Source organism: Herpailurus yagouaroundi, unplaced genomic scaffold (genome assembly GCF_014898765.1).
Source record: "Herpailurus yagouaroundi ecotype Mexico unplaced genomic scaffold, PumYag 142, whole genome shotgun sequence".
In the NCBI taxonomy this organism is placed as follows: domain Eukaryota; kingdom Metazoa; phylum Chordata; class Mammalia; order Carnivora; family Felidae; genus Herpailurus; species Herpailurus yagouaroundi.
In genome coordinates this window covers 39,426,109-39,451,324 of record NW_024412397.1, presented here as the reverse complement: position 1 = coordinate 39,451,324, position 25,216 = coordinate 39,426,109, and the positions used below count along the sequence as shown (strand labels likewise).

The window sequence follows — 25,216 nt, the reverse complement described above, 5'->3', positions numbered from 1 at the left end:
TTAGGATTAGAACTGTTATTGTTATCGTGCCCATGAAGAAACTGAGGCACAGAGACTGGAGTAGCTTTCTGCAGGGCTATTAGTAAGAGCAGGGCTGAGAAACCAAACCAGATGTACTTAACTCCAGAATGTGCCATCTTAATGACTGTGTTATATGGTATTGTATACAGGGCTCTGACTTGTTCCAAGTAAGAAAGATTCTAGGCTTATAATAATGATAAAAGTGTCACGGAGGAATGCATATGTGCATAAACATGACTGGCCAAGGATGATTAACAAACTCAAAATCAGTATTTTCATATACATTTTATCTGAGGCTAATACTACATTTAAAAAAATATTAACTAGGGGTGCCTGGATGGCTCAGTCGGTTAAGTGTCTGACTCTTGGTTTTGGCTCAAATCATGATCTCACAGTTCATGGGGTTAAGCCTCACGTGGACAGTGAGTGCACTGACAGTGTGGAGCCTGCTTAAGATTCTCTCTCTCTCTCTCTCTCTCTCTCTCTCTCTCTCTCTCTGCCCCTCCCCCACTTGCACTGTCTCTGTCTCCGTCAAAATAAATAAACTTAAAAAACTTTTTTTAAATAAAAAAAAATATTAACCAGGGATTTCATATTTTGCATTGTTTAGAATTATTAGCACATGCCATATTAATAATAAACACATACAATTTTAAAATACTGCCATTCTGAAACATTTTGAAATATTTTGGTCCTGGACTGGAGATACTTGTTTTATATATATGTACATATACATACATATATGTATATACGTACATACATATATATACATACATATACATATATAATGTATATGTACAATGTATATGTATATAATGTATATGTATATATGTATATGCACGTATATATATGTATGTATGCATATATATACATGTATATATATGTATAGTATGCATATATATACATGTATATATGTATAGTATGCATATATATGCATATGTATGTATATGTATATATATACATGTATATATATGTATGCACATATATACATACATATATATACATATATATAATTTTAAGACGCTCATTGGCCTGTAGGAAAAAACAAAATTAGACTGAAAATTTAGTCTTCTCATCCCAAACTCAACTAAAGATATGAAGCACAAGATCATTTGTTGTAAAAATAACTTAAAAGTCAGAACACAGCATACTTTTATGTGTAGTATTTAATACTGTGTGCTATACTTTAGCATTTGATTATGGACAATTAAGAGGGCCAGAGATAAAAAGAACACAGAGAAAGGCATTCAGACCTGAGGAGGGGAGACCGACAGAGGCACATAAACCAAGGGAAAACTGAGCAAGACATAAGCGCACAACGCCCGCAAAATGCACATGCCCACACCACATACAGCTACATCCCTAGGAAGGAGACACAGATAGAAGGATACTTGATGGGTATACAGTAAATGATTCATTAATGCGGAAGCAAGCCCAGGACATATATTTTCATTATTTTCTGTCCCCATTTTACAGCTTTCCAGTCTTTCAAAGTATGTGCTTTCAAGATTCCCAGAGCAATTCACTGACGTTTAGCAGCAGAGCAGGGGAAATTAAGGAGAGGTTCACTTTCACTTGAAATGAACACAATCGTGTCACTATTATAAACAATCAGGTAAATGTACAAAACGAACATAAATGATCAGTTAGAACCACTTATTTAAATAAGTAATTAGCCTGCAAATTGGATACTAGCCAGAATTCCTGATTTTACAGCTGTCCATTTTTAAAAATTTTTTATTGTTTATTTTTGAGAGAAAGAGAGACAGAGTGTGAGTAGGGGAGGCGCAGAGAAAGAGGGAGACACAGAATCCAAAGCAGGCTCTAGGCTCTAAGCTGTCAGCACAGAACCTGATGCAGGGCTTGAACCCACGAACTACACCGTGCGATCACGACTTGAGCTGACGTCAGACACTTAACTGACTGAGCCACCCAGGTGCCCCACGACTGTCCATTTTTTCACCACGGAAAATGTAATGGATGCCCGCTGCTCTCATGATCCTGCACTTTCAACTTTCAATTCATATCATAAAGACCCCAAAACTCTACCTCAGTGTACTTCAAAATCCATCCCAGAGCTTTCGCCCTTCTACCTGAATCAGACTAACTGAACCATATTTGCAATAGCTGGTGTCCACCGACCCCGAGGCTCCTCGGTACCTGTTGTCTGTCCAGGCGCATCCTCTTGGCGGCATTTCTGCTCTCACTCTCACAGGCTGAAGCCAAGATACTCTCTGCAACTGCTGAAGTCAGGTGGGAAGGAATAGGTCGAGACTAAAAAAAAAAAAATAAAAATAAAAAAATAAAGAAAAAAAAGAGAGAGAGAGACATGAAAAATTATTAACAGACCCGTGCAATTCTCAGAAGAGCTCAAAGGATGTGCAGGAGTATCCATTTATTTCGACTAAATTAATTTTGATAAAAATAGGAAATGGAAATTGCAAAGATGAAAAATGAAAGCTAGTTAGAGGTTAAAGCTATAGTTGCTACACAGATCCATCAGTCATTCCCAGACCTCCACATTCCCAAGTATTTCGTCTGGGCCATTACGCTGGAACTTGAACAGGCGGTGACAAAATGCTGACTGGGTTTTGCAAATAAAAGAAGTGCCTCAATTCTTTCAAAACACATGACAATGCACAACAAAACAAAAGCAAGTGACAAGGCTGAAACATAGCTGGAAAAATGGACAGACACTCAGACCATGTCAAACAATCTTAATATGAAATATGAGTATTTACAGTTGAAGTTGTGACACATTTGCTGTGACTAAAATCCTCTAAGAAAGCTTAAATACAAACCAAAAAGTCAGTCCTAGAACAATTTTGATATAATAAAAGTTTGATATTTTCATCTGAGCTGTATGTGTACCTACATGTTTTATTTATAAAATAGGAGTCGATATTATTAACTTAATAGATACATGTTGGAAATCCATCTTCTGTATAGTCCACGCAGAAATTAATTAACCCCCAACTAAGCTCGTAATTAACTTCAAATTGTTTGCAACTCTCCATATCGTTTGTGATAATCAGAAATTTTTTTCCATTTTCTTTTCCCCTAATTACGTGCAAAATCATCTAACTGAAAGATGAAGTGCTTAATGATATTGAACAGTTTTTTAATGAAGATAAGCAAATGACAGATAAGAAATAACATGACAATTTAGCCAGATAAGTTAGCCAAAGATGCAATTACAAAATAAAAATGCCCTTTGGGAAGTTAGCCTATATAATGACATGCCACCTTAGAGCTTCCAAAGCCTCAATCTCAAATATGTATGGATGCCATTTATTAGAAGCCTCTGACCTAATAGATACCTTTTAATTTTTTTTAAGTGAATATGAGCATGCCTTTATGGCACTTGATTCATTTTGCTAAGTCTAGCATGTAAAATGTGCTTTAGCAAATTGACCCATAGGGTTTATATCTCAATATTATGTATGGAACAGCTAAATTCAGACCATCAATGTTTTCACAGATATTCGTCAGTGGAATTTGTATAGTGTACGAAGAGACCAGGCTCTGACCTTGCGTGACCTAGGAAACAGTTTCTGTAGCTGCCTCAGCCACCCTCCTCATGCTTCCACCTGCAAAGTCACCTCTATAGACAAAAGGTAAGAAAGGTACAGGGTACTGTCTCCACTGTGAACCCTGTGAGATGCCTGAAATGACACCTGGACAACTTTGATAATAAAGCGTTAGGATATCTGGAAATGCTATTTTTTTTTGCAAAAGAAAGAAAAGAGAGAGGCCCCTGAGGTGGCAGTTAAAAGCAGCAGATGCATTTTGAGAAGGAAATCAGAAAGCCAGAATTTGTGTAGGGAACAGAGAGGAGGGCCAAATCAGATAAATTAAAAAAAATAATAGTCATAAAGATGTAAATATAATTTAAAAAGTCATATTGCTTCTTTATTTCATTCGTACTTCCCTGAGTATGGATAAGATAATCTAGCTCAGAACTAAAAACATATTGAGCCACAAAATCAGTGTCTCATGAAAGGACACAACTCTGGCCACAGCTTGGCTCAAAACTATAATCTAAACCACACAGGAATTAGGTACACGATGTTGTTTTCCCTCAATTGAATTATTTGGAGGCAAAGATATTACAGAAAACAATGAGAATAGGAACATTCCATTATGGAAAAGGAAAAATTATTTGATTGTAGCTAACATTATTCAAATAGAAGTGACAGTTCACATCATTATAAACTACATTATTAGACCTTTCATCTGGTTCTAGGGACTGAATTAACACAATCTAAATAAAACATCAGCAGCCTCTCTTTTCTTGATGTAATTATTGACAGACACATGAAATTCAGAGAGATGTATTTCTGCTCTTCATTATCTTTATTTCTATCAGGTATCTCCATTCAAAATTAGGAATATATAAAGCTGTGGAACTTTATTCAGCTGATTCGATTATAGCAATAAACACACACCTTCTTAAACACATAAAGGTTTGTTGAACAGATAAAACAAAAGGTAAAATCTCCCTGTAATTAAAATTAGCTTTTCTTTTCAAATTCTTTTTAATTTTTAAAATAAAATGGGAAATAACCTTCACTAGAACAGTAAAAGTTATTAGGCATGATAATCTATATAATTTCCTTTTCAGAGAACATAACAGAGAAAGTTGGGTCTTTTCCAGATAAAGGAAATTGGTCTTCTTAGAAACTAGAATAATGTCCTGGCCGAGTGAGAGGCTAGATCATTTTTAAGGTCACTGGATAGCCTAATATTTCAAGATTTTGGAAAAAAAAATCAACTTCAAGATAAAGCAATCATGTACTCTTTCCTATTAAGTGCAAAAAATAAGTAGAAGCAAAGATGTATGATAAACATTGCCAGTAGGTAAAGGATATAATTTTGAAAATACAGTTGTTCTGAGCTTATTGTAGAATTATAGCTTGGTAACTGTAAATAGCCATAGAAATCATTCAGTACAAGTTTCTTCTCTGAAGTCTGAAGAAACTGAAACCCAGATAAGTGATTTGCTAAAGGACAAGTTGACTAGATATAGAAACCAAGGTTCCTGTCTCCTAATTCTCAACCCTTCCATTGTCTAAATTCTGTTGTATACTTAGTACTTTTATGTAATTTATCATTAATGGAAAATACTGTAGAAAAAAATCCTTACACACACTCTGTTGCGTTCAATAAGCACACCAAAGACAACCCTTATATGTGTGTATTATAGTCATGCTCATTGGAAAGAAAGGCAGAATGAATAAAATCTATATTACAGTTTAATATACATGTATTTTTCAAAGAATTTCCTATCTCTTAAGTGAATAATAAAATATATACCCCTAAGTAGAAACCACTACCACCCTAATTTTAAGATAAATATAACACCTAACTCATACTGAGTGGTTGGGATGGGCAGACATAATATAAGAAGCTGAGATTCATTATCTAATTTAATTTTCCAAGCAACTCGTGAGAAAAATATTTATAATACTCCTATTGAGGAAAGATAAATTGAAGTTCTGAGAAATCATATGACTTGCCTGAGATCACACAGCTACGCGTGTGGAAATACCTGAATTCATATCTAAGTCTGATGATAAGTTGGGAGTAATAGTTAATTCCTAGTAAAGAATTATTGCCAAAGTACACCGAAGGTCTCAGTAGCTTAAACAAAGTTAGAGATCTTAAATACTACACACTCCTACAGAGAAATCCATTTACAGCTAACTCTATTTTGCATTTAAGCAAAGAGTGTATTAGCATCTCACTAAAATTCTTCTCTTAAAGAGACTGAAATTCTCCTAACATATTTTCCTATTAATTCTTTAAAAACCTTTATTCACTAATAGCACAAAAATAAGTTTAACTTATCTCAGTTCTGTCACATATTCTACACGGACGCAATATAAAGTCACACGATTTTCATGTTGGAGAAACCAGAAGTGCCAAGACATCACTGTATACGAAACATAAGAAAACCTTAGTTTTGTGCCCAAAATGAGAATAGGGAGCCAGGCAGGGTTCTTTCTTTCCTGTGAGGCAATCTGTTAAAAATTCCCTTGGTTCTAATACTGATGAGCCAATAATGAATGCCAATGCTTTCACCACCCTTGGAGCTCCATTATGCTGCGCTTGGATAGAAGATACTAAAATTGCAAGTCTTTTGCTTATTGTCCCTCCATAATTTGTTCTTTCATAATTTGTACTTTCATAAGTACTTCGCAACTCTGAAGTACTTATACCAAGATAGTAAGAAGGAAATTAATCATTTTTGCTCCTTATCAAAGTGATTTTATCATAGAGGAATTTAAAACTATTATTTACTGTGAGTTTTGAGAACTATCTTCACCAGAACTCTCCTTCACCACATTTGATGGTAGAGAGCTTACTCTAATACTCCCGCATTTGTGTCTTCCTGGAAGGTAATTAGCAGAATGTGTTAAGGACCGTAGTCATGGATTCCACCAGGGACAAGTGCTGTAATTTCCCTCTTACATTGGTAAGAGTGCCCATGAAACACAAAAGCCTCCATGTGATAACCTAAGGATATTTTTGACAAAAAAAAATGCATAGAATTCAATAGATAATTTATGAAAAACAACACTTCTCCTTTTGGTTAAACATAGCTCAGTAAATATACTGTTTGGTATCTAATAAGATTTTTAAATGATGATTCAAAAATATATGTAACTATACGGTCTACATGATCTACACCTGGAATGAGATTTGTTACCTATTTCTTACCCTAGAGAGGAGATCATGCTAACTACCCTCGCTAATTATCTCTTCGTAATTAACTGTCATGAGTTGAACTTTCCCTAGCACTGTCCTTATTGCAATAATTATCTATGACCTAATCAGTGGTTGTTTCATTAAACAGATGGCTAAACTGTCGCGTGGAACTTTTGGAGTTTAAAAAGTCACATTTTAATTGGGGACTTAAGATGTGATTGCTGTTGGCACAACATAAATGTGCCTTTCCTTATAGATACATGTAAAACTTAATACCACACCAACAAACTAGTCCACTTTTTGATCTCAAAACTATAAACTACACAATGTTAGTGTCTTCAGAACTTCTGCTGTACATTTAAGATTTTTTTCTTTTTTTTATAAAAAAGTAAAGATAAGGGGCGCCTGGGTGGCGCAGTCAGTTAAGCGTCCGACTTCAGCCAAGTCACGATCTCGCGGTCCATGAGTTCGAGCCCCACGTCGGGCTCTGGGCTGATGGCTCAGAGCCTGGAGCCTGTTTCCGATTCTGTGCCTCCCTCTCTCTCTGCCCCTCCCCCGTTCATGCTCTGTCTCTCTCTGTCCCAAAAATAAATAAACGTTGAAAAAAAAAAAGTAAAGATAAATCATGACTGGGGGCACCTGGGTGGCTCAGTCAGTTAAGCATCCAACTCTTGATTTTGGCTCAGGTCATGATCTCACAGTTCGTGGGTTTGGGCCCCATGTCAGGCTCTGTGCTGATGGTCCAGAGCCTGCTTGAGATTCTCTCTCTCCCTCTCTTTCCTTCCCCCACTTGCATAGACAAGAAACGTAAATTTAAGTTTAATAAACTTAAAAAAAATAAATCATGACTATAAGACTGTATTCATGGATTTATAGTACTTATTCGTGGCAAGGCTCACTAGCCTCCAGGGTTTAAGCATAACTAAATCAAGTATTAAATGAGACCAGATTTGGAGCAACTGTGATATCTACCCAAGATTTTATGTAGAATGAGCTCTTTCAAGATAATTAAAGCAAATGATACATTACTCAGAATTGACATAGGACCCTAAATTATTTTTCCTAATCTTGTTACTTTCTAGAATACATAATTTAAAAATTCTGCAGCTTAGATGATATGCATATTTTATCTCCCACCAAATGATATATCTACACCTAAAGGGATAATTGTTACAGGCTGTGTAGAAAGTTGTAGCTCCTAAGGGATCCCTTCAATTAATCAAGCAGCTTCATTTGTATCCATCAGTGGAATAAAGTAATAGTTTAGTGATGAAGTGACTGACTTGAATATTATTATGAAATCAGCTACTTGCAATCTGACCACTTTTGCTTTTTAATCTCTCTGAGCCTCACTCATTCTGCTAGGTATCATTAATTCTATTTTTGCAAATGGCAAAACCAAGGCTCATTCAGTAAGTTGTGAATAAGAAAAATAATATCTATATCATGGGCTAATTTTTGGAATTCCATGATGATGTACATAAAGTCACTGATATATTCACTTATTCAACAAACATATCTAATAAGCACATTCTATATGTCAGAAAGCATGTCATGTTCAGATATATAAACAGTATCAATACTGTCTCAGCCATCATAGTTTACAATCGAATATATGCCTAGCATGTAGGGTGTAATACATGTGCAATAGAATATGTTAATTACAGACTTGCAACCTTTTAACCAGCAATTCTATAATGCTAATATTGTCTAAACTGAGAATCGTTTCAAAAACTTTGGGGAAGTTTGGCAGAAAAAAACTGATATGGCCTTTTCCCTACTTTCTGTGAATATTCCGATCTTTTATGTCAGAAATACTAATATATTCGTATATGAGCTGCTTTCCCAGACTCTGTTGCAAGTGTTATGCAATAACTGGAATATATACTCTATCATGTTCCCCAAATCTGAAAAGTTCTGAATTTTGGACCACATATGATCCAAGGTTTCAGGTAAAGCTTGTGGATGTGGACTAAAAACACAATTCAATTGTTCTTACCTCATCCTAGATGGTTTTGCTGGACATTATGAGAAAAGAGCCTCATTGACCTCACCCTGGCCATGACTATCATGAGAGCTCATCCATCCAAGAGATGGATATATGATCTAAATAGGACTAAAGTCCTTTCATGGGAAGGGTGACCTGGAGCTGGAAGACTGCTCTCAGATGCTAAGTAAGAAGAGGGGCTTAGAGCTGCTGATGGCAACATTTTCCAGCAGGCAGCAAGGACCTGAGAGGAAGAAGCCTGGTTGAGAAATAGGGGATCGGCAAGCCGCTGACGTCTGGCCCCATGGATCCAGCTATGTGTGAATCTTTGGATGTTCCAGTTTGAGAAAATTCTCTTGACCTATTTAAAAGGAGTTTGAAAATGTATTTTCAACAAAAATGCTAATTAGTCTTCATCTAAGCTTTGACAACAATTATGAATTAATAGTATGCACTTTGGCCTTAATTTTAGAGCATCATTGGCCGTTAATAATGATCTTTCACAAATAAGTGAGGATTTAATGTCATACTTAATACTCAGAAGCCCAGTTTGGCTAATCCCATCTGATAATACTTTTGATCAAGACCAGAAAAACTGAATTATCAACTAAAGTGACATTTTCATTTTTTAAAAATGTTTATTTATTTTTGAGAGACAGAGAGAGACAGAGTGTGAGCAGGGGAGGGGCAGAGAGAGAGAGAAATACACAGAATCTGAAGAGGCTCCAGGCTCTGAGCTGTCAGCACAGAGCCCGATGCGGGGTTCAAACTCACAAGCTGTGAGATCATGACCTGAGCCGAAGTCGGATGCTTAACCGACTGAGCCACCCAGGCTCCCCGACATATTTTCATTTTTAACTAAGTGACTACTTGAAATATCCACTAGGAAACATCCTTTAATTCTGAAAACAACTGACTAGATATGCTTATGATTGTTGCCGATCATGGCATCTTTGGCCCTAATAGCTTATTTGTGAAACCTAAAACTGTATACAAAATCTATTCACTTGGTTAATGTCACTACCTGTTCACACAAACTGCCAAATAGATGAAAATATTTTTAAAATAGGATTGCAAGAGTTAAAAAGAGTTAAAATTAAATGTAACTTTTTTTCTTCAGGGATATATTTTTTCCCTATTAGATTTTCAGTCAGCAATCACTTTTGTTTATTTATTTATTTATTTTTTTTTTTTACTTTCTAATTTACATCCAAGTTAGCTGGCATATAGTACAATAATGATTTCAGGAGTAGAGTCCAGTGATTCATCCCCTACATATAACACCCAGTGCTCATCCCAACAAGTGTCCTCCTTAATGCCCCTTGCCCATTTAGCCCATCTCCCCACCCACAACCCCTAGAGCAACCCTCAGTTTGTTCTCTGTATTTAAGAGTCTCTTATGTTTTGTTCCTCTCTCTGTTTTTATATTCCCTTCCCTTATGTTCAGCTCTTTTGTATTCTAAATTCCACATATGAGTGAAGTCATATGATATTTGTCTTTGTCTGACTAATTTCACTTAGTATAATATCCTCTAGTTCTATCCACATTGTTGCAAATGGCAAGATTTCATTCTTTTTGACTGCTGAGTAATAATCCATTGTATATAAGCACTTTTAAAACTGAAATGCCAACTACGGAAGACTGTGAAACACATAGCACACAATAAAAATGAGCTTATCCCAACTAATTTCTACCACAAAGGAACACATTAGTAAATGTCCATTCATTCATCTTTCACTTGACAATTTCAATTCAGTTGAATTGAACAGGAACTGAGCAGCTTTCCTGAGCAATTAACTGTACTCTAGGTAAGACATTGTAGGTGATACAGACATGAACAGGTTAAGCAGCATAATACTCAAGGAACATAACTTCTTGTAAGGGAGCTAAGGCCCATATATAAATAACAGCAATATGAGACAGGAGCAAACTACAAAAGATGTACCACAAAGTACAATTTGCACACAGAAGAGAGAGAGATTTAAGGCTGCTTTTAGTGAGAAGTGAGCGCTGTCTAGATAGAGACATTTGATTTAGTCTTCCAAATAGTTCAAGAGATTGAGATAGTGAGGGTGTTCCAGTAAAGCCAGCCATGGCACACAATTTCAGATTAGACTGCATTTTATCATGTTCCTTGGATACCAGGTACTATGCGAGGTGGGAGTTTTTCCATATGTTATTTCCAGTGACCAAGTGATGTTGGTTTTCATGTGCAAAATAAATGCTATTTGTTTCTGTTTTTTCCCATGAGGAAGCTGAAACTTACTTATACAAGGTCCACCGGCAATAACTGGTAAAGGAGGGCTAAGAACCAAGACCCTCTGACTTTAAAAATCAAGGTTTTTTGTTTGTTTGTTTGTTTGTTTGTTTTCAGATTTTCTCACCAATCGTGCTAATTTTCCACTGTTTCCTTTAGGGCACAGCTTCCTTCTGCTTGGAGGACATTTCAGCTTTTCCATAGACAGCCTGTAAGTGGTGACCTTGGGCACTGAAGTGGTGCTTTGTTTTTCACTCTGGAAGTACAGTTTAGCTGGGCTTTGATTTGTGAATTAAAACTAGTTTCTCTAAAAAAAAAAAAAAATCGAGACTTCTTGTCCTTGGTCCCTTACAGACAGTCTTCTGGCATCTATTTTGAAGACAAGACGTGTGTCCATTCTGCTTTTACGTTTTAGATAATCTCTTGTTTCTTCATAGTAACCTTAAAGAATTTCTTGAGACTGCTGTACTTTCACTAGGATCCACACAGGTACAGATTTGTTTCTGTTTATACCGCTCAGCACGGGTCTACTTCCCTGCTCTTAGGACTCACTGGTTTACTCAATTCTATAAAATTCTCCCTTCTCAATGTTTGAATTGTTGTCCTTATTCTAATTTCTCTTCTAGAGTGCCTATTAGATCTATCTTTATCATTCTATTCTCCACCTTACCTCCTTTTTCCTATTTCTCTTCTCTTTTTCTGTAATTTCCCCTTGATAGAGGAGTAGCTCTTTCAGAGTCCCAGTTTTTTATATAATTCTCAGTTCATGTTCCTGTCTAGTTGCAAACTAAAATACACATCTCCTGAACTTAAGTGGGCATTCAGACTACAACCCTGACCTGCTACATTCACTTTTTCTATCTTCCTAGTCTGTTACCCTACCAAATTAAAGACTTACAATTATGGCTATGAGTTTTCTATCAGTTTCACAGCCTGAAATTTTCTTTCTTTTGATCTTATCTGGTTATTTAAAAGGTTGTTATATTTTACTTAGTATCTGTGTATTTGTAGAGGGAAGGTGGGTGGGCTCTATGCGGGGTACTCCATAAGGCTTATTAGGTCAACATTTTGCTAAAAGATCCAGTGCTAAGTAACTCTGACAACTATGTTGGCTATATTCCTTACACTCTATTTACTCTTCAATCTTAATATATTTAGTCAATAATGAGAGAATAGTACCCATAGTTCCTAAGTAAGGAAAAATCAGTGGACCAAAAGAGCACACACTGAGACAAGTACCAGAAATCCCATGTGATGGCTTAAGGTGAGAAATGAACTAATTGAGCATATTAGAAGAAAGAGTAGAAAGAGCCTAGATTATATTCTCAACATTTCTTATACATTATTACATATAATACCCCAACATCCAACTTCTTTAGAAAACTGGAGATTCAGAAAAATCACGCAAAGTTGTACAGGAATGGAACCTAGGTCTCTCAGTTTCAAGAGCCCATACTCTATTACACTAAGAAATTTAGAATTTGTTCTGAGGTGGCAAAAGTCTGACACCATCAAAGCCAGAACTGAGGAAGACTACTCTAGGAGCAAAAGCATGTTTCTCATAAAGCCAGTGAAGTTTAGATACCAGGGTTCCTTAACTAGATGGGACTTCCAGAGTTTCTGGATATTGTAAGCATTCTAAGTAGGGAGGGGAAGCCAAGTTAAAATCAGTAACTATTCATATGTGTGTCTGAAAATTGTCAAAAGAGATGTCAAAGGAAAAGGGTCTGAATCTTCAAGACTTCTGTTTCGTTAAAAATTTTGGTGTTTTCTTACTATAAACAAATATTCATCCTTCTACATAAGTTTTTGCTCACAATTTTATAGTATTTTTCTTTTAATATAAGGCCCCAATTTTATAAATTTCAGGCACAAATCCTAGGTCTGTTCCTGCCTCAGATAGAGGGGAGGGAGGGAGCGTAAGATGAAAATAGAGGAGTTAGAATTCTGTATGAGTACAGGTATGAGGTGTGAAGGGATAGAACTAAAATGGTAGCCAATAAAATTCAAAATTATTGGACTGATTTGGGAAACACAGTAAAGGAAGAATCAACAGAATTCAATGAGCGGTAGGATGCAAGCCATAAGTGTAAGGAAGAGTCTCATCTCATTCCAGGTGTATGAATACGGCTACAAATCACAATAGTGGTGCTATTGCCAGAAAAAGGCAAGTCAAGAGGAACTTACAGGCGATTTGGTAGATGAGGTGAAAGACCAATGGCGAGGATGGATGATGGAAAATACAAAGAGTTCAGTGAAGATATAACAATACATTTGTCCAGCATCTGGCTGACATTTGGAGTGAAATACAAAAGCTCTGCAGGCGACTGGACTTCCACTGCCAGAGTTGCTTATCCAGAACAGACCTCTGCGGCTGTGGATAAGGTAAGACACAGTACATGGCCAAGCCCAGGATCTCAGGAAGTGGCCCCAAAGCAAGAAAAAGAAAATGAGGAGGGAGAGCAACAAGATGCTCAAGAAAATGGGGGCGAGTTCATTAAGAATACAATATTTGGGGGCACCTGGGTGGCTCAGTCGGTTAAGCATCTGACTTCGGCTCAGGTCACAATCTCATGATCTATGAGTTCGAGCCCCACGTCGGGCTCTGTGCTGACAGCTCAGAGCCTGGAGCCTGCTTCAGATTCTGTGTGTCCCCCTCTCTCTGCCCCTCCCCTGCTCATGCTCTGTCTCTGTCTCAAAAATAAATCAAAACATTAAGAAAAAAAAAAAAGAATACAATGTTTGATCTGGTGCAAAGGCAGTCTTGTGGTCTTTTAAAAAACCAATTCAATGGGTTGGTGAGAACCAGAGTCTGGAAGAGGGACCACTGGGGGAGTTGGTTGTAATAAGTGTGATCTGTGAGTATAAAATAATCCTTCAGGAAACCTGGCAAAGAAGGATGGTTTCAGACTGTAGAAGAGAAGATCCAAGATGAAATATTTTCTTTGTCTAGGGACCTTTTGATAAGGCAGAAGAGAAGAAATTTCCCTCTCTCAGTGAAAAGGGAAAACTGAGAATGTGAGCATTGGGATGGTTGATGAAGTAGCTTTATGAAACAGACCGTACAGGGGGGAACAGAGGCTGCAGGGTCATCCAGGGGCAAACACAATGAGGACATCTCCTCTGTAAAGACAGTGGCAAATACTTGAAAAATTTTAGGTGACCATGAAAGTTCTTAATATTGCTTGTGCAAGCTGAGTGATAACTAAGACTAAGGTACATCCTTGCTAACGACAGCCAACATGAAACAAAGATGCAGATCACTGAAACTGAGAAAGTAAAAGCATTGTGAATTCAAAAGACCAGATAGCAAAATTACTAAGCAGAGTATTAGAAGATACAATTAAAAAGAAATACCACAAATAAAGGACTCAGGAGATGATACGAAAGTATCCCAGGGGATGGTAGATGACCTGTATGAAAAAGAGCCCATAAATTGGTACAAGTAGCAGGTGGGGAATTCAAACAAAATGTGTTTGCTAATTAGCATCAATTAAGTTAATTGGTCACAAAGACAGAAATGTACATAGTTGTGCGAATAATAACACAAATAATGGCTGCACAGGTATTAGAAAGTTTTTAATCATGACCTTGTATGAAGGGATGGGTATACCTTTAATCAAAGTTTTAGTTTAAAGAAGCGCTTTAATTCGTATTTTATAATATTTCCATTAGCTAAGAATGAATAGCAAGTGTCACTGTAGTTTTTGCAATGCTCATATTAGGGAAGTTTTAAATTGAAAACAAATTCTGATCTACTTTCATCTGCATTAGACAACTCAAGGCAAATGATGTAATTAGTGAAATTCCCTAGGAAAAAAAAAATGTACTATTTCCTAAACATTATTTCTTTTCTAATGAAGGAATCATGAGTTCAGAAGGCCAGATATCAAAATAGCTAACAGGGATATTATAGGATGTAATTTAACAAAATACTATAATGAAGAGCTTTGATTATAGTATTAAAATTTGTTTCCATAATCAGATTTAAATACTTTTTAAAACTTACATCTCACTTTTTTCTTAAAACTGTTATGTACTCTATGCTATGCTATGATATGATATATACTCTATGATAAACTGAACAAAAAGATGACCAGAACCTCAGACAAACTTTGGCTCTGAACTTGGTGGCAATGAGGCACAAATGTGAATATATTTAGTTGCATTGTCCTAGCAGAGAGAAAACAGAAAGCATTCTACTTCCACAGGAGAAGCATTTTTTTTTTCTTGTATTACGTTCTAAAAGAAGTTTCTGAACTAAGGTAATTTAATATCAACATTTAGTAGCCTAATGGACAATGTCATTGGTAAAATATTACAAAAATTTCATAGACTCATTTCTTCAAACATAATCACATGAATTAAAAAGTAAGTAAGCAGGACATTTTTCAAGAGGCTAAATTTATTGAATTCAAATATCTAGGCAACCTGATCTAACTTGGTATAGTGGCAAAATTTGGGATACAGTAGGAATGATGGACTGCAAGCATCTTAGGCTGACTCTCCTAAATATTACCTTCGGGTTTTATACAAATACATGTAAACATATGCAGCATGGTGAAAAAGTCTCTAACAATACAAGCTCAGAAAATAAAAAGATAAATCACATCATATAACTCGGACTATACTCAGGTATGGACCAACCCTACCTTGTTCATAAAGTTTTGCTTTTATGAACTTATCTGTTATAGATGCTCTTGAATTTAAGATCACGACACCTTGGAGAAATAGATCTTTTTTTCTAGAAAAATCAACATATGTTTTTTTAGAAAACTAGCCAAAGTAATTTGAGAGTCTAAGCTGCACAAATGAATCAGTAGTGATTTGATATATTTGTTAAAGGATTAATTTCATGACTGCTTAACTCACTGACTTCTAAAAATTTAATGAAAACTGAAACAGTACTCTAGATCAAACTTATGAGATTTATTTTTCATAGAATATGCCCTTTTATATTCAACATGGAGGATTTATTATTTCAGATTATTGGTAACTGTTAGTGAAAATGTATAGAAAGGAATCATAATATAGTTACTGTCCTTCACCTATTACTTGGAGACTATTTGGAGTAATAGCATGAAATTTTGGTTGCTTAAGCAATGAAGATTTGTAAGGTCTTGATAATTGTAGTGAGATAGAAATTCATAAACACATACTCTCTTATTTGTATCCATTCAGTGAAGTCAATGAAAAGTGTTTATGACAGCATCTAAATTCGCAAGCGATAGTGTAGAATATTAACCATACATAAATTTTATATATATTAATGATAGCAGGAAATTAATAAAAGTGAATGCCAAGACCCTCAAGTTCAGTACTAATGTATGTTGTGATAAACCACTTCTATGGGATTATCTCTTTGAATTTCTTACAGTCAGCACAAAATATATAATTCAATATTTTGTGTTTCATTCTACTTAAGGCATCTTCTGGTTTAGACACCCCAAATAATTGGAAGAGCTAAGCTTAGTGAATGCCACTTTTGTTTTAGAATATGGAATCCCCTACCAAATAATCCTACACTTAATAATTTCATTTTAAAAACATATTTAGGGGCGTCTGGGTGGCTCAGTTGCTTAAGTGTCCGACTTCGGCTCAGGTCATGATCTCACAGTTTGTGAGTTCAAGCCCCGTGTCAGGCTTTGTGCTGACAGCTTGCTCAGAGACTGGAGGCTGCTCTGGATTCTGTCTCCCTTTCCGCCTGCCCCTCCCCCACTCACACACTGTCTCTGTTTCTCTCAGAAATAAACAAACATTAAAAAAATTATTTTTTTAATTTTTAAAAAAAATTTTAAAAAGTTAAAAAAAATTATGTTTTAAATAAACATTTTAAAAATTTTAAAAAAATTTAAATTTTTTAAAAAATTAAAAAAAATTTTTTTAATTATGTTTTAAATAAGCATATTTAAATTTTTTTTCAACGTTTATTTATTCTTGGGATAGAGAGAGACAGAGCATGAACGGGGGAGGGGCAGAGAGAGAGGGAGACACAGAATCGGAAACAGGCTCCAGGCTCTGAGCCATCAGCCCAGAGCCCGACGCGGGGCTCGAACTCACGGACCGTGAGATCGTGACCTGGCTGAAGTCGGACGCTTAACCGACTGCGCCACCCAGGCGCCCCTTAAATAAGCATATTTAAAAATTCTTTATGTTTCTCTGTTGACGTGTTAAATACTACAGAATAATTTGAGTGTAAAAATAACTACACACTGAAATTAAGATTTTTTTTTCATGTCTAACTACACAAAACACATTAGAGGAAAGATTTTTTATTTAATGATGTCTCAATAAAAAAGAAATGATGGATATTACATAAAATTTAAAAAGTGATGACAAAAGATATTCACATACAATATTTAGTTGTACTTACTATCTGGAGTAGTCATACATTTTCCTATCTGTTCTAGATAAGGGTAAGTATTCAAAATGACACATGATCCTCCCCATGCCCCATGACAATAAAGTGATACATTAAGGAAAAAAAAAAATCAAGATACCAAGTATCAACTAGATGGTAGATTTATTATTGCCAGTAGTACATTACTAAGTAAATGTATAAAAAAATAAACTGGGGCATCTGGGTGGCTCAGTCAGTTAGGTGCCAGACTCTTCAACTCCACTCCGGTCATGATCTCACGGTTGTGTGTTCAAGCCCTGCATCAGGCTCTGTACTGGGCATTAAGCCTGCTTAAGACTCTCTCTCTCCCTCCCTCTCCCTCTGCTCCTCCCCTCTTGCTCACACACACACCTGTACGTTCACACGTGCTTTCTCTCTCTCTCTCTTAAAAAAAAAAAAAAAAAAGAACCTACAATATAAATTTTCATTCATGTTGTTCACTTAACATTTAATTTTATTCAACCTTGTTACTTGACTGTTTTACTTCCCAAACCTTGTCACCTCAATGAATCATAATGATCAGGGAACATGTTATATTGTTCTAATTAAGTGGGCAGAAATCTCTAATATTTTTGCTTATTACTTTATATAATGTTATTGTGTTGCTGAATAAATGAATGAATTCTTACAGCATATTTCTTTAGGATTAGTTAGTAAAACTACTTGACTTTGAATTAGTCAACTTTTGTTTTCTCTGTGCATAGAACAGAATTTACAACAAATAGATGTGCATATTAAAGTAAACATGTAAGTACAATCAATAGAAAAACTTGAAAGTGTAAGGTTTGTCTTAGAGAAATCAAGAGTTTTACAGAACAATGACTTCTTTCCCTTAAAGAATAATTAATGTAAAAGAAGATAAATTTTATCATAAAATCTCTAAAAAAATACGACAAGATTAGGAAAAAATAGTAATGCCAGATGCTGGTAAATAAAAATCTTGGTATATGATATCATCTTTGTTACTGAAAAAAGAGGAGTATATATTGTATATCATACTCTGTGAGACACATTTATGTTCAACTGCAATTTCACATCAGCTGTTAAGTGGTCCTGAACCAAATGTCAACACCAGGACTCTTCTAGGTTTCTATACATGTTTAGATACCCTTTCTGTCTGTCATCTCTCTCCTGTTGAGTAGGTAATAATAATTTTTAAATAATTCAATAATGGGAGAAATAACTTTATTTTCTTCAAGCAAACTCTCCTTCTCTCTTATACCATGCTGCCTTTCTGTCAAATTTAGTTTGATCAGGCATAACAATGCCATTTTTATCTAAAAAAATTTTTAATGTTTATTTCTGAGGGGAGAGGGGAGGGGCAGAGAGAGAGGGAGACATAGAATCCTAACCAGGCTCCAGGCTCCGAGCTGTCAGCACAGAGTCCGACGCAGGACTCAAACCCACTGGCCGCAAGATGATGACCTGAGCTGAAGTCGGACGCTTAACAGACTGAGCCACCCATGTGCCCCTTAAAATGACACATGCACCACAATCTCGGACTTCAATATGGTTGTTACTTCCAAGAAGTAAGCAAATACTTAACTGGAGTATTTTGTGATTGTTTAACACAAACATTTTGGGAAGCTTTTATCAAATGATAGATTAAATAATGTTTGAAAATATTTTCAGAGTTAAGATTTACTGAGTGGTGACTGTCAGTAATGGGTCGCAGAGCTTTTCCAAGTGACAATTTATGTAATCCTCATGACCTTATAAATCAGGAGTGATCATCTCCAGAGGAGGTACCTAAGTACAGGCAGCTGACTTGCCGGGTCACACACAGCTACAAAGTGATGGATCCAGAGCTACAAACCAGGCTCTCTGAGGACTGAACCTTGTGCTCCATCTAGGCACATGCCTCTCAATAACAGCCATTCGGTTTTAAAGAATGTCGAAGGTATTTTTACAAGCCAGTGAAGAAGAATTAATAGTCGATAGTGGACTTACTGCTTTGGTCATTTCATTCAGATCGAAAAACCTATTTCTCCTATATGACATACTCTGAAACCTCTCGTAGCTTCACTAACATCACCCTTCCGCACCTAACACATTACAGGCACCGATCGCCATCACTATCAGCCTTGGCTTTGGTGGACCCACGAAAGGGAAATAAATCGATTCAGAAAATTTTTAATACATCTCTGCTCACATACACAAAAAACAAAAATAAAAAAAAATACATTGTAAATGAATACGCTATTTCTGGGCATAACAATTAGAGAGAGGTGAAATAAAGTTCAAAAAACACTGATACCTGATTTCCACCCATAAGGATCTAATGTCAGCGTAATCTCGTCCATCTAGGAAGCCCAGATGAATATAAAAGCTCATGTTACCATCCACAAGCGCGCAAATACACTGAGTACAACAAAGCCTTATCTTACTGATCTTTAACTTTCGAGGCTTGCAACTTGTTAGCCATTGGTTTGAAAACAGTATTATTTAGGTGGAGTCATCCATTTCCTTTGGCTCCAGACAAAGCCATTCTCACGTGCCACCTACAGCAGCAACTGGTGCTTCAAGCCTTGATTAACCTTATACCCACTTTGGTAGTGACAGAAAACGAACACGAATGAGATGCTGGTTCTCACCGGTTTTTACGCAGATTGCCCTCATTTGCTGTGACATGGTACCATGTGGGCCTGTAAGCTGGTCTCACCAGCTATGCCTTATTGAATAACAAAGGGGATAAATACTTCAGGAAGATGAAAAGGAGAAGGGGGTAAAAGCAAACAAGCAAACAAAAACCCCTGTGACCTGACATTATGGAAAAAATAAAAAAGACACTAAGATGAAAAAAAAATAGTGTCATGGTTTACATGTGGGATTTTGATGGAATCTAGGGCTGTGTTTTAATTCAAAACTCACCATCTCAAAACCACTTCTTTTCATCCGCCTGCAGGACTTGAGGTAAGTACGTATACGTTTTCTGGCACGCTCTTGATACTCAGGGAACTGTCGCCTGCATGAGTCAATGATAGCCTGGATCTTTTCTTTGGGCTGCTTAGAGATTGGGACCATTCGGTCCAAGTTTTCATCTACAAACAGCCTGACAAACATCTGTTGGCAAGAGGGAGACAGAGGAGAAGGGTTTGGAGGACTGCTCTCTGCTGTTCCTAGCTTCCTGTCTTGATTACCGATAGGAAAATACTCTTTTCTGCTTTATGCACTGGAGAACTTTGCAATGGAAAGCCAGAGATTTTAAGCAAACACCTCTTAAAGGCTTTTTAAATGGTTGGATAAAAAAAAAAAAAAAAACTAGAGAGAAAGAGAGAGAGAGGCAGACAGACAGACAGACAGACAGAAAAGTATAGACTATCATGTAGGAAAAAAAAATTCAGGAAATAACAGCAGACTGTGACAATTAAGCACCCCATAAAATTCTCCATTAATGATCAGTATGGCTGCTACATTGCTACCCTGCACAGTGTGCTAATCTCTGATAACAAGGGGGACTCTTTTGTCATGCATAATTAGATAAGCCAGGAAGGCAAAAGAAATAACTGATGACAGGCATACTCTTGCGAGGAATAAGCGGAGACCCCCTCATCCTCTAGGTAAACATGCATACTCACACAACACAAATCCAGTTTTCAGCTCACATTTGGCTGTAAAATTCTAAACAAAACCCAGCAATTCTGGTGTCTGGTTGGCAAAGAGAGTTTCATGTACTTTTTAAATCCTTCTGTAAATTAAACAAACACGTCTCTAGAACATCCACGTTTACCAACAAGCAACAACATGAAAGTGAAGTGGTAAAAAGTAACCCACGTGGGCGGGGAGGGGGGGCGGTGGTGGGACTCACATTGAAAGCTTTCAGCCGCTCTGCCTCAACGCCATCAGTCTCGTTAACTTTCTCAGAATCGTCGTGGTCATCGTGGTCGTCTTCATCCTCATCGCCCCTGTTTAGAGACAGGTCCTCGGCACCTCGGTCTACACTCTCATTTTTGCCAGAGTCGTAGCTTGAGTAGCTGTGTGCAGGAGACTGAAAAGAAAATGGGGGGAGGGGGGATTGCTGCTTTGAAATTCATCACATAGCTTATAAATTTTATTTTAAAATTTCAACTATTACGTAAAAATCTTGTTGAAAAAGTTAATGCCAGACTTGGGGCTGTTTTCATTTGAATCAAAAGTAATTAAGACTAGATTAAAAATTCATTTCCCAAGTTACACCAGCCACATTTCAATAGCTACATGGATCATTTCTATCACTGCAGGAAGTTTTTACCGAATTTGGCTTTTCAAGAGCAAAGATAGTTTCCACTCAATGTACATAGTCTAGAAAAGAGAGAAAAAAGAAAAAAGACAGGAGAGCCAACCTATAATCACTTTTGCAAGAGAATCATTGAATCATATATTCTTAGAAACAAATGACCTCAGAGCTTAGTCAATCTAACTGCTTTAGTATTTTTTAAACAGATTAGGAAACTGAGGGGTGGATATATTTAATTACTTTGCCCAAGAAGGACTATACAAAATATTGATACCAGGCTGCTATTTATAAGCCACAGGCTTGAAAATCAGTTTTTAAAAGGTCTGTGAGTCTTAGGATGGCATCTAACTTTGGTCTAGAGAAAAGGAACCAGGTTTCCTCTGAATCATCTTTTAAGTTGAATGTTTTCTAAAGCTTAGTAGATGAATGCCAACCAACAGTTTTCACAAACCTTGATAATTGTGTTCAAGAGCAACCATGGGTCCCACTGTGGAAACTTCTACTTCTTTGTCAGGGAAGTACCTTTTCCTTTCAGAAATAGCTTCTGCTTCTCCAGGCAAAAGTGCCAATTATAGGGCATCAGCCTTCTCTACCCTAGAGGTGCCCCAACTTTACCCCTATGTAACTGAAATCAAGTTGAATCCCACAGGACTAAGAGGAACAAAAGTCCTAATAACATCATCTGAGATTCTAGATTCAACTGTGCCGGAAATTCACCCACAGTTGAATTCAGCTGTGTGATACTGTACATCTTCTACACCACCCCCTTAGTTTTTTTCTTTGCCTAAATCTGAGTTTTAGTCCTTTGCAATTTAGTCTGGAGTGGTACAGAAATTATTATAAGTCCAGATTAACAACCCAAATTTCACATACGGTAACTTAGGTACAAAGGTGGCCTCAGCTAAATGGATAATATCTCTGTCAACAGCGGCAGCATTTTCCCATTAACAAAGTAAAATGCTTTAGAAAGAACTTTACAATGGAAAATTTTAAATCAGCAGTGTTCAAAAATGTCTGTGTGCAATGATAACGTACGTGTAGTATGTTTTAAGGATCACACTATTATTACTACATAAGCAGAGGAAGAATAATAAAACTAGAATAGGTCACTGATACTAAAAATAAAGCTAAAATGGGGGTGCCTGGGAGGCTCAGTTGGTTAACCGTCTGACTTTGGCTCAGGTCATGATCTCACAGTTCATGGTTTCAAGCCCCAGTTCAGGCTCTGTGCTGACAGCTTGGAGCCTGGAGCCTGCTTCGGATTCTGTGTCTCCCTCTCTCTTTCTCTGCCCCTCCCCTGCTCACTCTCTGTCTGTCTGTCTGTCTCTCTCTCTCTCTCAAAAATAAATAAAACATTAAAAAAATAAAGTTAAAATTTAAAAACCAGTATATTTGACACTATATCATTGTAATATTATAATAATATTTCAAATTGTTAACAAAGTAGATTTACAAAATAAAACATAAAGCAAATATTCCATAGGTTTGAAAAATATAGCATATATATTTTTTTAAATGCCAAAGTACAACATTTTAAGTGTTATAATACACTCATATGAATGCAAATAAGCTGGGCTAATATATTCTTTCTATTGCCATGTGAAACACGCAACCTAGCCATCTGCTATAAATAGAACCATTTGGAATGATGTAGGATTTACACCTCTAGTCCCTCTAGCTAAAAAAAAATCCAGTCTTACAGATCTGAGAATATTCAGAATCTAAATCTAAAGCATAATCAGTTTTTCCCTCTACAATATAAACTGAAATTTTTATAATTCTGAATCCAGTTTCTCAGCTGGAATGTCATTTTCTGCCTCTGCCACTGTTGAAGACAGAACTAGATTTCAAGGCCACTCTGAGTAAATTCAGTTTCCACAGATTCCCTCTTCTACCTCAGTCTACTTCAATGTTTCTCTAAACTGTGAACTCTTAATATGCTATGGCATTTGACATAAAATTAAAGACTATCATTGCTCTCTACTTCTCATGTTCATTTGCATTTTCTTTTAAGCTACATGGAGACAGGAATCTCAATAGCACATGACCTTCTACTTCTTCCCTACAGCAACAAAGAAATGCTCTCTACAGAAATAGCACTTAAGGCTTTTTGCCGGACCCAATTTTCTACAAAACTATTTGGTCTTTAAAAATGGAGGAATGAAGACAAGCCACAGATTGGTAGAAAATATTTGCAAAAGACACATCTGATAAAGGACCGTTAATCAAAATATACAAGGAACACTAAAAACTAAATGATAAGAAAGAAAACGACCTGATTAAAATATGGCCAAAAACCTTAAGAGATACCTCACCACAGGAGATAATCAGAGGGCAAAGAGGCCTATCAAGAGAGGTTCCACAACATATGTCACCGGGGAAATGCAAATTAAAACAAGGAGATGCCCTTATAGGGCCAAAATCTGGAACACTGTCAACATCAAATGTTGATGGGGATGACGAACAACAGGAAATCATTCATTGCCAGTGGGAATGCAAAATGGTACAACCACTTTAAGACAGTTTGGCTTTTTCTTTCAAAATTAACATACTCTTCTCATATGGTCCAGCAGTCATATTCCTTGGCATTTACCCAAGGAGTTAAAAACTATGTCTACACAAAAAACTGCAGAGGGATATTTAGAGCAGCTTTATTCATAATTTTTAAAATTTAAAAGCAGTCAAGGGGCGCCTGGGTGGCTTAGTCGGTTAAGCATCCGACTTCGGCTCAGGTCATGATCTCGCAGTCTGTGAGTTCGAGCCCCGCGTCGGGCTCCGTGCTGACAGCTCAGAGCCTGGAGCCTGCTTCGTATTCTGTGTCTTCCTCTCTCATTGCCCCTCCCCCACTTGTGCTCTGTCTCTATCAAAAAATGAATAAATGTTAAAAAATTTTTTAAAAAAGCAGTCAAGATGTGCTTCAGTAGGCGAATGGATGCATAAACTGTAGTACATCCAGGTAATGGAATATTACTTGATACTAAAAAGATATGAGCTAAAAAGTCATGAAAATACATGTTACCAAGTGAAAGAAGCCAACCTAAAAAGGCTACATATCACATGATTTGAACTATAAGACATTATGTAAAAGGCAGAACTATGAACAGTAAAACGATCAGTGGTTACCGGGGGTTGGGGTGTGAGGAGGGATGAATAGGCAGAGCATGGAAGCTTTCTAGAGCACTGAAAATACTCTATATGATACGTGTCATGATATATTTGTACAAACCCATAAAAAGTACAACACCATGATTTCTAATATAAACCATGGACTTTGGGTATCTATAATTCATCAATGTAGGTTTATCAATTATAACAAATGTACCACTCTGGTAAGTAATGTTGATAATGAGGGAGGCTATACATGCCTAGGGGCAGTGGGTGTATGTAAATCTCTATACCTTCCTCTCAATTTTGCTATGGGGCCCTAGGTGTATTTTTGCCTTAATTATATATTCCATTTTTTTCCTTTCGACATAACCTGTGGTTCTCAGCGAAGACCTATTAAAAATACATTTGCTCTTCCATTTTCTAACATTTTTACCACGCTAATAAAACTGCCAGCTCTGGACCTTGAACCCCACCCCCCACCCCCCACCCCCCAAAAAGGAAGCTTCATCTGTTTG

At 36.6% G+C, this 25,216-nt stretch overlaps 1 protein-coding gene across 9 annotated transcripts in view; it reads right to left on the bottom strand.

Moving 5' to 3' along the window:
* The window catches only part of NOL4 (nucleolar protein 4), a 428,346-nt gene that overhangs the window by 108,108 nt on the left and 295,022 nt on the right, over nucleotides 1-25,216 (bottom strand). For 6 of the 9 annotated variants that reach the window (XR_005791656.1, XM_040479123.1, XM_040479125.1 and 3 more), the window contains 3 exons: nucleotides 21,186-21,365; nucleotides 20,249-20,440; nucleotides 2,182-2,295 (listed from right to left, as the gene is read on the bottom strand). Coding sequence is in view for 8 of the 9 variants with exons in the window: in XM_040479123.1 (XP_040335057.1) it covers nucleotides 2,182-2,295; nucleotides 20,249-20,440; nucleotides 21,186-21,365 (486 nt within the window). In the remaining variant the exon portion in view is untranslated. The remainder of the gene's footprint in view (nucleotides 1-2,181; nucleotides 2,296-20,248; nucleotides 20,441-21,185; nucleotides 21,366-25,216) is intronic. The other 3 variants (XM_040479130.1, XM_040479124.1, XM_040479129.1) reach the window with 1 other exon arrangement.